At 41.3% G+C, this 14,127-nt stretch overlaps 1 protein-coding gene across 3 annotated transcripts in view; it reads left to right on the top strand.

Moving 5' to 3' along the window:
* Klf12 (Kruppel like factor 12) overlaps positions 1-14,127 on the top strand; it is a 403,434-nt gene that overhangs the window by 166,655 nt on the left and 222,652 nt on the right. For all 3 annotated transcript variants that reach the window (XM_029541485.1, XM_029541486.1, XM_021203306.2), the window contains exon 3: positions 6,915-7,004. In XM_029541485.1, coding sequence (XP_029397345.1) covers positions 6,915-7,004 — 90 coding nt within the window. The remainder of the gene's footprint in view (positions 1-6,914; positions 7,005-14,127) is intronic.

Here is a 14,127-nt window from a genome sequence, read left to right as displayed (position 1 = left end):
TGTGTGTGTGTGTGTGTGTGTGTGTGTGTGTCTTTGTCTGTCTCACTCTGGTAGCAATGATAAGACATATGTTGCTTGCTTCAATGTTAGACTGCCTATCATTTTCAGGGTTTTGGGAGAGTTCATAGAACCTCTCTGAATATTCAAAATAATATCATCTTCTAAAATGGATATAGTAAAATAAGTTATTTGGGGATTCAGAGACTAGAACAACCCTAAAAAACACCCTCTGCTTTGCATATTGGTATATCTTAAATAGATAACTCAGTGGCTGACACTTGCTGTTTTGAGTGAGTCAACAGGAATGCAGGAATGATGTGGTGAACATAGTGCAGATGGAGCAGTGCTTGGCACACAGTGAGCAAGAGATGCCACTGCTTTTAATGAAAAAGTACTATCCTGATATTTTGGTTGTATTGCAAATGTCCTCGGTAATCATCTATGAATGGGCTATCTCCACTGCACTGGTCCCTTTGCCTACACTTGTGATTCCCGTTCTGGTTCTTGGTTAGGTATCCATTGTACCTGAGAAAGAGGCTTGGAGCAGGAGCCCCATAACAAGGGTAGCTTTGTGATTCTTACCTCCTCCTGGTTCGTCTATCTGGACTCTGCTGGGAGTAGTCCTTGATCTTTAGCCATCTCAGTGCTGTTCCTTGAATGAATCTTGCTTTTGACCTACTTTCTAGAGCCCAGATCCTTTTCTGTCATCATTACCCAATTTCAAGGCCATTTGTTAGTGCTTCTTACCACCTTGTCACTTGAACTCTCATACAAGACATCTGCTTGGAATACTGAAACCTGCACAAGAGCATTGCTTTTCTTTTCTAGCCTTCAGCCACTGGTGGCTTGACACTTCTCTGGCCATGTATTTTCCTAGTCTTTCTTAATCCTCCCGTCTAGTCCCAGATTCACCCTTTCTTCTGTTATAGGTGTTCTATGATTTATTAATAAGATAGAAAGGGAACAAGGTGATTAGAGCCGGGTGACATCCTCACTGCAGGCTTAAAGCCAAGATCTGCTCAACCTGACCCTCTTGTTGTGGTCTTTGGCGTGTGAGGGACAAAAATGGCTTCCTCGTAAGATTTGTATTAAGACTGAAATGGGCCTTGCAACTTGGAGGCTCAGATGCCATTTAAGCCGACTTCTGCATATGAAGTGAAGAGAGGAAGGCCTGCACTTGTTGCCTGTACTGCCATGTGTGTCGTAGTGATGGGTATGCATCCTGAGATATGTGTTATGAGATGGTTTTGTGACGTGTGAGCATTATAGTATGTGTTCTTGCTCAAAGATGGTTAAAGTCTCAGTAAGTGCTGTAACCTCGCAACCTGTGGGACAATATTTTGTTGGCATATATGATCTGCAAGATGCTGCACAGTCCCTTTGACAATTTAATTTAGGATTGCAGTTCAAGTTGGATCTGCTGCCCTTTTAAAAAGCATCCATTTGCAACTCAAATAAGAGCTTCTGTTTTTCACAGCTGGTTTAGCAACTGTTACTTATAGGAAACACTTCTAAATATTTGTGTAAACTGTATGTTGTGGAGCTAGCTCTTCACTAAAGCAGGCTGCAGACTGATCTCCGCTGTAGCAGTACAGCAAACATGCTGGTGCTTCTGAATGAGATTCGTGTGGAAGTGTTTTGATTTTTGACTCTGAATACAGGTTTTTCAGAGTAATACTCATAGATCACAGAAATCACCAATAGGTTTTAAGTTAAGTGTTCTCATAGAAAGCACATAGTCTATGAGATATAGTTCTGTAAATGAAATGTAATCATAAGCCAAGCATCTAGGCATACACTTACACTTTGATAACTTGAGAGGTTAAAGCTTGAGGCTTGCGTTCTAGGCCAGCCTTGGCTCTGCGTGTGTCTGTGTGTGCGTGCATGAACATGTCTGTCTCTCTCTCTCTCTCTCTCTCTCTCTCTCTCTCTCTCTCTCTCTCTCTCTCTGTGTGTGTGTGTGTGTGTGTGTGTGTGTGTGTGTGTATGTTCATTAATATGACTACCTGTCTCCAGATTGCAAAACAATGAAATATGGAAAGTTGAGTTAGAAGCTAAAAGGGCAAAGTTTCAGTTCAAATTATTTTGTGTCCATTCAGGTAGGTTGGGTATTAGTGTGTCCTGTACATAGTTACCAGTGAAGATATAGGAGCATGGTAAAAAGCACACTTACTCTTTATCCAAGTAATTATAAGTAAAAATATAATTCCAATGAACATATGTCCCATATATAAAATATATAATATATTACTCTATTGTACAAATGCATTCCATATTATGGAAATAGTGGGCAAGCTACCAAGAAGGTATCTTTAAAAAACCTGCAGATGAAATTATACCAAGTTCCTGGATGCTGAAACCAAGCTGGGACTGACGGGCTAAATGAAGTAGGAGACATTTATAGATAGAGACATAACCTCAGTAAGATAAAAATATGTTCAATTTAACACGAAGAAATATGAAATAGCTTTGAAACGGGATGCTGATTTGACTTAACATTATTATTCCCTAAAACATAGCTGCTACCAGTTACCAAAAGATTGTCACTTGACTGAGCCAGCTGAGCCTTAGGAGGGGCGCTGACTGAGACTTCCAAACTCCTTTCACTGGAACTTCGATAAGTCGTTCATTTTTTTTTTTTTTTTTGCATTTGTGAGTAGGCTGCATGTATTGATAAGGAAGATAAAGAGGCAGGGCAGGGGAGTGTGAATGGGTGATTAGTAGCACTGAGAAGGAAAAAGCTTGGGGTTACACACTGTGTTTACATCAAGATGCCACTGACTTAGCTGTGAGACCTCGGGAACTGGCAACCCTTTCCTTCTTGGATGTGTCAATCCTAGGTAGTGTCAACCACCCTTAGAGGTAGCCCCTGTGGTGGTGTGGGCATTAAATGAGCACCATAATGCCGGTGCTTAGCAGGGTCCATAGGAAATATGCAAATGGTGGGCATTTTAAGTTGTTAACAGAAGGATGAGGAAATTGAAATTGTTACCGAGGCACATGCACTATTCTAACCCAGTAGGCGTGCGCATACTTTACTCAGAAGGAGAGGGAGGACCTAATGGTTTCTCTGGAGTGTCTGCACAGGTTTTAGAATTGTTACCTACCTAGTAGTTGAGTCGCCACATCTCTGGTGGGGTTGAGAAAGCAAATACTGCCATTACTTTATTTTTTAATGTTTGGTAGTGTGGTAGAAATGACACGGTGGGAGGTCACCTCCTCTGAGGTATTATTTTATGTAGAAGCTCAAGTTCCCTGTAATATGATTCTGTGGCTTCTCCTGCGGGTTAGCATACCCACCATGTGGGCGGTACTCCGAGCATTGAGCATGTTTACCTGGGAAGCCTGTACGAATCTGCTATAAAGTTATGGCAAGATTTAGTGCGGAGCATTCTGCATTCTGAACTGTTTGTCCGTCCGTCTCTGACATCACTTTCAACGTGAGATGGCTACAACTGAGGTCTCTTCACCCATAGCCGTATATATTAAGAAGAAGATGCAACTATATCTTGGACCATCAGAGAACAAAACAAATACCACTAGGAACTTTCTGGTGCAATTAAATAGAGAGAGTTCGGTACTGACTCTCCAGGCCTTCGGTATTCCAGTGGACTCACAGTCTGGAGGAGGGAGAAGGAAAGACCGGCACTGTAGGCTAGAACAGGTTGTAGAAGCTGAACCAGGAGTCATGCCCAATCCATGGATGCCCGAGTCACTGTCACTGCAGTTCAGCCCTTCTGGCTGCACGTCAGTTCTGCGTATGCTTGGATCAGTCACCCCTGTACTCATATGATGTTTGGCCAGGAAAACTGCCACTTGTTGGAGTACTATAGCAGAAGTGGCAGGTAGATATATCCAAAGCGATATTCTCATTAACTTTACATGAATTTGTATAATAATCAAGTAATAAATTTTGTGGTACTTTTGATAAAATCTACTCATAAGAAGCAAGTTATACATGCTGTGTATAAGTACATAGTTTTATATATGTAGTATAAATTATAAATCTCAGGGACATATATCATCAAAATGTCGATCCAACATAAGTATACAAATAGCTTCAGGACAACAAGATTGATGGTGATATCCTTGTGTTTACCTCTCGGGGGATCACTGGAATCATTGATTCCATAGCCAATATGTTTTAATTGAGATCGTAGCAAGATATGTTTGACAGCAACTTCAAACTGTCAGAACCCTCTGTATATTTAAAATCTACAGTCATGTGACATCCCATGTGTCTGGTCTTATTGCCTGAGCTGTGTCTACCAGTACGTTAGAAGTGTCTTCACTGCTGTTGGACTACTGGATGCTGTACCACCTTCCCTCAGTGCCTTCCTGGTGATGGTTCAGCATGTTGGGGCTCTCAGCGCTCCTAAGTCTGTTAAGTGGGATTAGAATCCTGGGTGTGGAGATTAATATGCTTCATTTGTGCATGCGGCAACGTTGTCTGCACTAATTATCAATCACTTCACTGACCTAAAGAGCTCGGCTATGGAGGCTCTTTTCCCCCAGCTGGGACCATTGCTGACTGTGTTGTCGGTTATGGTTGTGGCTGGGCATGCTTCTGGAAACGCATAGAAGTGGGGTTATTCTCAAGGAAAATTGGACTTTGTTAAAATGCACACACACACACACACACACACACACACACACACGCACGCACACACACGCGCATGCATGCACATGTGGACCCTGGCTAAATAGATCCAGTTAGGATTTCATGACTTATCAGATTTTAACTTCAAAGCCCTGGCTAGCTTGCAGTTTTTAAACTCCTGAGTTAATCATAGCAAGGGGAGACGGTGGTTAGAGTCCACCAGCTGTAAATTGGTCCAGAACACTAAAAGAGCCATTAGCCCCTAATCAGACTCTAACAGTTCATTAAGCCTTCCTTTCCAGCCAGTCCTTCCCCTCCCCATCCCCCACCCCCCAACTATTCTACAGCTTGGCCCCGCCTTCCCTTATAAAAGATATCTTTTCCCATTCTTGGCTGGGTAAGGCTGCTCCAGGGTAGGGGACTCATCCTTCACTGACTACCAAGCAAACAGCCTTGGGAGGTTTTGTGAACCCAGATTCCCAGAGCTGCCCAGAGAAGCCACCTGAGTGGTGGAGGGCTGTAGAGCCACAAGTCCCCCAGAGTAGCTAGTAATGCTGCACACTGGAGGCAACAAGCTACAAGTTCTAGTCTGAGAACTTCAGCTGTAAATGATACCCTCCCATCCCACCCCCGCCTTGAGGAAAAGATTCTAAGTTTGGAAGACATTAACTGGGCACACCAGCGATATCTAGCAATATTGTAGCTGCTTTTGCCTGCATCTGTCAGGATGTGAAAAACTAGCAAACTATGGACAAAGTTTTGTACTTCCAGGAAAACCTGACAGGACGTCTTAATACACTAGGTGTGATCTTTTTGAATGCTCCTTGCGACTAAGGAGGACTAGTGCAGCTTGCCATTTTCTACTTGTTGGGTCTCTCAAAGAAACTATTTGCCATGAGAGGCTCTCAAAGTTGTACTTCTTAGAAGATTCCCAAAGAGAGCCCTTCACTGGTACTGCATGTGCCCTGTTGGTAGAATTTGGTAATAAAATCTCCCCTTGTGATGTGTTGGAATGGCATACTTATTTAACTTTTTCATGAAAACCGGCTGCCTGAAAAGTGAAAACATCAAACTCTGGAAACGATACTACCTTTTTTCACCCTGTAAGCAAGTTATTTAGGAACGGCATATACACAGATTTGGTGTACTAACCAATTAACAAATGTTGAGATGCATTTTTAATAAGTTGATAAATTTAACCCACAAGAAACAAGTTATATGCACATTTGGGATTATATATTTGTATGTATATAATACAAATTTATACATGTATATGTATAATGCTTTTATTACACACACACACACACACACACACACACACACACACACACACACACGCATACCCACTTAGTAAGATCTCTTCAGTGTCCTGTCACCTCTCTAAGGCCACTGAGCACAGAGATTTCTCTGAACCTTCAGGATCAGTCATGTCAACTTCTAAGTTGATATAACTTGTCAAGTTGAAGTTGGCATATTTGGAATGTGTTTTACGAGTCAACTTGGGTCCCACTTGTGTGACTTTCTGATTGCCTGTGTAGATGTCTGATCCGGAAAGCACCTAAAGCAGAGAGAATTTGTGAAACATAAACTGGATTTCATCTTCCCTTCAGCACATGAACTCTGTTGAGCCGCTGGTTCAATGTGGCTTTTCTTTAGAGGCAATAAACTGGGCCAAAAATGTGTAAGAATAATGTCCTGCCTGTTCCTTATTGATGACGTTTACCTGTTCCCTTTCAAATTAAAACTCATGTTGGGTCTTTTAAAATAGTTTCTTGGGAGCTAATATGTAGGAATTTTCATTTGCTCAGGATTGGCATAATATAAAATTTCAGCAAATCTAGGATTATATTACTTTGTCTTGATTATTCAGGCTTAGACAATATAAGGATTTTTATTTTGTTTTGTTTTTTTAATCTGAATTTTCATTTATGGCTATGTACACAAGACAGCTTGCAGAACTAAGAACAAGAGAAAGAACCTTGCCGTGTATTTCCTCCCACTATTGAGAAGGTGTGATAAATTTTCTAGCCCCATATAAATTAATGTAATGCTTCCACACTGCAGTTTATTATAGCCTGACCTCCAACCCAGGGGTCAGAGAGTCACATTGATTTAGTCAACTTCCTAGTCATTATTTCAAATGAAAGTTCACATAGGAGGATAATTGGTCATGCTGATATCCTCATTTAATTAGGCTCCATTCTTGAAGAATTAGGTCAGCAGTACTTGAGGGTTGGCAAGGAAGGAAGAATCCCAGGGATGTTTCTTCTGGTGCTGCTTTGGAACTGAATGTCACTCTTTCTTCTATCCTCAGAATCTCAGCACCCTTGAGAACAGAATGCTAATGCTTGATGGAATGCCTGCAGTCAGAGTCAAAACCGAGCTTGTGGAATCTGAACAAGGGGTAAGCAGAGACCTCCTCAGAGGCCCCCTCCCTCTCATGACTGGGCCATTCACTAGCAGAGTTGCCCTGTCTCTTTTGTCCCGCCCCCCCAAGGAATCACTTTAGCCTGTGGTTGACTCTCATCCACTTGCAACCTTAAACACCAGCATTCCCTTTGAGGTGTTCTGAAACTCAGGACTTCATGGTACACCTTAGGAGACACTTGCGGATGAGTGAAAATTGTTGCATGCAAAGCTACCGAATCCAGAGTAAAGAGAAAGTACTGAACTTAAGATGGGAGTATAATTCCTCGGGGCGATGTTCTAAGTTAGGAAATGGCAGAGAAAAGGTATGAAGTTCTAACTGTTGGTTAAATGGATTTCTTGGTTGTATTTGTATCTAGTAATTCTCATTTTTTTAAAAAACTGTACCAGTTCTAGATGGTTGATAAAATTGTGACACTTAATGTGAAAAGTACCCAGAAGCATAGCTAAATTCATGAATTAACTTATGGATACAGAAAACAGAGTATCTAGGAACACAGAATTCATATGAAACCACAACTGGCAATTTTATTATTAATAACATTCAAAGCTTCCCTAATGGAAACCAATAAAGCCAGTATAAATGATTATGGTATCTGACCATGGCATTTAAAGGAGAAATCACTGTATCCCTGGGTACACACTGGCCACACACCTTATGACACTCTTAGGCAGCACAGAAAGCTGACAGACAACATAAATATATCATTTATGCCTAAGTAATGTATGCCTTACTAAAGGAAATCAAAACTAAGCATTTGTAATTTTGTAAAGAAATCTTGGTAAAAAAAATGTTTTTAAAGCTTAATAGAGCCTCACAAATATTAGGCTGACAGTCAGTGTGGTCATGACCACCTGGAGCTTCCTTAGGTCTAGCGTCTTAGTGTGCCATCATCTTTGTCATGACTGCTGAGGTTAGGGGCCTGTAGGAGCCCTTTGGTTCTTTCAGTAAGTCCCACATGCCTCTGCACTAAGCAGTCCTTTCTTTTCACTGCAAGCTTGCGCTCTAATCAGGTCTCTCCAGTGGCTGAGGAGGACATGTCATCTGGATGTGTGGCACTGGCCTTTCTAACACTGAAATCAAATGCGTAGAGACTGCTCATCACGAACAATCCTTGAGGTCTGTGCTGGAATAAGGACTGCTCAGTGCTCAGAGAGTAGAGACTATCGTGAAAGAGAAGTACACACAGGACCAATGTTAGCTCTTCAGAGATAAGCTTTGTGGAAAAGTCCTGTGCTCCTCTGTAGTTTCCAGTCAGGCACATCAGGTTAACGTCCCCATCCTCCAAACCATGCAGTTGGCTCTAACTTTGAATACTTAACCTAACAACAGGGAGGACTTGTATATATTCAGTGCTCTATAGACTCAATTCATTTCTCTCTGCATCATAATATAGGTAAGGGGGCCTTTTCTCCCTGACAGGAGAAATGAGGAGAGGGCAATCTGTATTTTCCCGCTTTCTTTTGATCTCATTGTGCTTTCTTCAACATGAACAACAATAAATCTATTGAAGCCATACATGTTAGAGAAGGGCACAAACGACAGAAACTCATAAGTTATGGTGTGGACTGGGGTTAAAACCAGAGGTCACTGTCCCCAGCCTTATAGGCTCTAACAACATGTAGCAAATTCTTTCTACGTCTTGGGTCATTTTTCAGTTTCAAAGTAAGGTTTGTGTGAAAGACTTAGGGTTTTCAGGAAATAAAGACCAATATTCACAGAGTTTTATCTTGAATAGGAATAGTACATCGCATGATTTGTAGAAAGTTCTGTTTGTCCTTAAATGTGGACAGGAAACAATCGTGGCATCCTAATTATTAATTAACTCCTATTCATAAAATCAACTTTGTTTTCCTTGAGTGGCACTGATGTTGGTACTCTAATTAGCTTTTACATGATGGAAGGAAATAAAACCTTTGTTTTTATTTCAGTTTTATATGGATTTCTTAGCTCTACGACTGGTATAATCCTCTTTTCTTCTGTGGGAAAGCTTTAAGAGAAACTACCTGTAGTGTTTACTGACATGATTATGACTTCAACTCTTCAGAGAATATAATAATTTGCATTCTCTAAATTTTTTGAGTCTCCTTACAAATAGATAAAATCTAAAACTTTAGTGATTTTCATGTTACACCACTTTTCAGTAGAAATCATGGGATAAGTGCTGCATAGCATATCTGAGTTCTGCACCTCAGATTTATTTTAGAGAAAAAGAGCTAGAGTTTTAAAGATTTTTCTAACATTTTTCCCATGTGATAGCTGATTGAAGTTAACGTGTCATAAAATGTCAATATGTAAGAGATATTTAAATGAATGTTCGTGGGGAATGAAGTTATGGAGTCTTGAAAATGGTGATCTGTGCTGGTTACAAGGAATAAACATGGAGGAGACCCCGCTATGTGGTAGCAGTGGACAAAGGAGTCTGGAGTTGTCACCTTTATCCAGTCTGTAACAGCCATGTCTCAGGACAACACTGCCTTTAAGATACACAAATCAACCTTAAGGTTTTCGAGAAAGAAAGAGGGGCTTTGCTTTGTTTTTTTTCTATGCAACATATTCAAGAATTTCATACACTTTCCATTTCCATTTCCCATGGCAGACTCTCTTCTGTCCTGCTTGTGGTAAATCACCCCTCAGCTTTCCTCTCTTCTGTCTGCTGCTCTCTGTCCATTTCAATGTCTCCCAGGAATTCAGGACCTGGTGAGCACATCTCACAGTCTTGAAGGAAGATGTAGAGGATAACTGGGATGAGGGAGAGTGGACATGGCTGATAGAATAGGTAGCTGACTGAATAAGCACCTGAGCTCACATCTGAGTCACCTTGATGTCTTCGTGTTTTACTTGTACACACATGTAGCTCCTCTTGTGTTCGACAGTCACTCTCACCATTAGAAAAGCTTTCCCTTATCCCCTAACCTTAGATTACAGAATATCAAATAAATGACGGATTTGGACATGGCTAAATCTTTCTTGGGAAGTTTTGTCTGCCCTTCACTTAAGGAAAATTGTAAGTGTGGATTTTGATTACATCTCTTGGGTCAGAATGCAAGCTCTTAGAGATTGCTCTTTGATTTCTTCTTTGTACTTTTATTGGTTCTCAGTACATGCCACATGCTCAATTTATATGTGATTTATCCAATGCTTATTCATTCTACCCATCCTGGCATGTATGCAACTGCAATCAGCTATTGGTCAGCTTGATTTGTTTAATCTCATATGGTAACTGTGAACATAAACACGGAATTGCACGTTTTGGACACTCACATTCTCATTGGTGACAGAGGTCCTTGCCTTGTAGCCATGTGAACTAAAGTAGGAATAGCCACATATAGGCATTAGCTCGCTCTGTGCAGAGTTCCAAGGCTCATACTTTTAGTGATGTCGAAGATCAGTACACTGTCCTGTTACTTCAGTTTCCTTCAAGCTCGTCCTGACATAGGATATGCTGCTGAGCAGCCTGCAGCACGGGAATGTGCCCTTATGATATACTGCAGGGGCACAGCAAGGAGTGAGGGAATGACTTTGTCTGTGACCTCTGGTGCATATACCCTGCTGTTATAAGAGCTTCCCAAATGCTGCCAGCCCTTGGATGTTCTAACATGTTTTTTAAGCAAAGGGGAACAGCAGAAAAAGAGTTCTAGAACTATCATACTAGAGAGGAGGTTGAGTAGAGAAAAAGGGCCTCCCTCAAAGACATAAAATACGACTTTATTCCTCGCCCCGCAGTTTACTGGCTTGAGTGACATTAAGCAGTTTCTTCTCATCTCTGGTCCTCTCTGTCCTCCTCTGTACAGTGAGGGTGTTGGGGGGGGGGGAATGCTATTTCCCAGGCTTCCTCTATATCTTATGATCTAGAGGGTCAAGGGGTGTGGGAGAGCATCTCCAATGGTAGATTTAACCATCATACTCCAATTGAAGCTACTTGTGTGTGGACACAAAAACCGCAAAGACATTAAAGTCAGTCCTGTGAGAGAGTGCAGCTGCCTATTGCATCAGGTACTAGTTCTTTCAATCATGCTAATTCTCTCTCAGCCCATGTCCTTAGTTGGGAAATAGTGTGACCACTTAGCCGCACAGTAGCTGGCTTGTCTGTGGTGGAGAGTAGATAAACACTCTCCCTACTGAAGTAAAAAGCAAGCCCTGTTGGCTCTGTACAGTTGCTACAGCTTTCCTGAGTTTTGGTTTTATTTTTAGTAGAGATTTTTAAACATATATATTAGTTTTTCTGTGATTTAACAAACACATTTAAGGTAAATCTCAAATTGCAGGCCTCCTTCCTACCCTGGACTCTAAAGTATTGCTCATTCTAAGCAAGGGCTTTCCCAGGTAGCTAGATATCCATTGACTTTCTGTTTGTTGAGACAAGGTCACACTAAGTTGTTCAAACTGGCCTGGAACTCACTGTACAGCTCAGGTAGGTCTCCACCTTTCAGCCTTCAGGGCAGCTAGATTGACAGGCCTGCACCTTTTGATTTGCCCAGAGCAGAAGTTCTGATGAGCATCAATATTCTAGACACAGTGTGTGGGGCTGGAAAGGCAACAGAGTCTGCTGTTTTCCTTTGAGAGAGCTTGAGGGAACTTTTCCAGAACATTCTGCAGGACACTCCTAGCCCAGGGCTGAAGGTATTTCTGTCTCACAGAGTCCTGATGAGCTCTGTGAAGCAGCTGTAATGGAGGAGACTTCATGCTTTATGGTACTCATTATTCCTCATCATCTCAGTGCAGGAGCTCATGAATAGGCAGGGCTAGATGAACAGTCATTCATTCAGACACTGTTTATTGTAAGCGAGTGCTTGTTTGCCACACGGCACAAGGAGAGGATTCTGAGACTGGTGCTGTTTTGAACGAGACCTCAATTCTTACACTTCCTAAAGAAATATAGACAGATGCAAGTACTGGAGCTGATCCTGGAGATATGCTATGGAATGTTTACTTTAAGGCAGGCAATTGTGTTACAGTTCAGCAATGTTAGGGACCAAAAAATCCAACAAGTCTCGCTTTTTCCCTTGGTTAATATCTTTGTTTAATTTTACATTAAATCTTTAATGTACATCTGTGTGTGGAGTCTTAGATACAGTTACTTTAATGATTTTGTCAGAAGTAAAGAGGAGGCATTTATTAAAAATGCCACTCGCGTTGCCCTTTAACAGGGCCTCATTATTTCTCCTCCCACTGTGGAACAAGGACTGGCATTGCTAGGAAATTGGTAGAATCATCTTAGAGATATGAATTTGCTTATCATTTCATATGCTCTGATGACCCACAGTGGAGATCTTCTGATCTGTAGTAAAATCTTAAGAGTGTTAGGAACATGGTTTCAAAGCAAAGCATACACAGACACTGTGATCATGCTAATGTGTGAAGTCTTATTTTTTTTAAAGAGTAGGAGAAAATTCTACACTCACAGAATTTCTGCTCTTAGGGAAGAGACATCATCTACTGAAGATGCAGAGTTGGTCTGAATTTAATAATGTCAGAATGGCCAATAAATATATTAATAGAAAGAATTGAAAATCAATGAGCTGTGATAGTAATTACAGATAGTACCCAAGGGAAATATAACTGGAACACAAATTGTCTCCTGCAGGGTCTGCCCTGGGCACCGGAGGAAGTTGGTAATTCTGTCCTTCCTCCTTCCCTTTAGCTGGAGTCTTTCTCCTTCAGCTTTATTCTCTTGTGGCCCACCATCCCAAGGCCCCACCTTCCCATTATGATACAATGGTTCAAGGGTCCCAGAGATGAACTGTTGTCACAAAAGACTCATCAAATGGGGAGAACGGAACATGTGATCTTTTCTGAGAGACATTTGCATTTTTATAGGGGCAGTGTGTTATATAAAAAAGGATATTTCTTCAGATGCTTTGAGGAATTTCACGATTTGGAGTAGAAGCAAATTAACCTTCTGAGTGAATTTTGATCTTGTGCCAGACTGTGGTCCAGGTTTCTCATCCTTGCCTCAGGAGTACACATATTTATACCATGAAGCATGTATTTCTCTCTGTCTAGATATGTTCTCTTGAGCTTGCTTTTGTGTGTTGATACAGTTTATGAAGTGCTTCACAAAAATATTCTACTTAACCCATGGAAGAATTTCATTTCTGACCAGGAAGGGTTGATTGTTGTGGGAATCGACTTTCCAACACAAACTCCTGGAACATGAAACAAAATAGGCATCCTATTTTTCACCTATTGTACAAGAGGCAATAACGCCCAGCACAAGAACAAAACGAGAGGTCACCTCTCTGTGTCCTACAGATAGCATTAGAGCTGTAAAGCAGGGGGAAATTACCAAGCAAGGCCTGCAGTGTCTCTATGTTGAGGAGGAAATGGAACCTGGAGAGGCTGTGACAGCTGGCAACAATGGAAGAAATGGCATTATAAGAGTGTGCTGGAATATCGAATGACTGAGAAACACCTCAAAAAATGTTCAACATCCTTAATCATCAGGGAAAAGCAAATCAAAACAACCCTGAGATTCCACCTTACACCAGTCAGAATGGCTTAGATCAAAAATTCAGGGGACAGCAGATGCTGGCAAGGATGTGGAGAAAGAGGAACACTCCTCCATTGTTGGTGGTTCTGCAAGTTTGTAAAACCACTCTGGAAATCAGTCTGGCGGTTCCTCAGAAAATTGGACATAGTACTACCGGAGGATCCAGCAGTTCCTCTCCTGGGCATATATCCAGAAGATGTTCCAACTGGTAATAAGAACACATGCTCCACTATGTTCATAGTAGCCTTATTTATAATAGCCAGAAGCTGGAAAGAACCGCGATGTCCCTCAACAGAGGAATGGATACAGAAAATGTGGTACATTTACACAATGGAATACTACTCAGCTATTAAAAACAATGAATTTACGAAATTCCTCAGCAAATGGATGTATCTGGAGGGTATCATCCTGAGTGAGGTAACCCAATCACAAAAGAACTCACATAATATACATTCACTGATAAGTGGATATTAGCCCTGAAACCTAGAATACCCAAGATACAATCTGTAAAACACATGAAACTCAAGAAGAAGGAAGACCAAAATGTGGACACTTCACCCCTTCATTGAATTGGGAACAAAACTCCCATGGAAGGGGTTACAGAGA

This window comes from Mus pahari, chromosome 8, assembly GCF_900095145.1.
Source record: "Mus pahari chromosome 8, PAHARI_EIJ_v1.1, whole genome shotgun sequence".
Lineage (NCBI taxonomy): Eukaryota > Metazoa > Chordata > Mammalia > Rodentia > Muridae > Mus > Mus pahari.
This window is presented reverse-complemented; position numbering and strand designations above follow the sequence as displayed.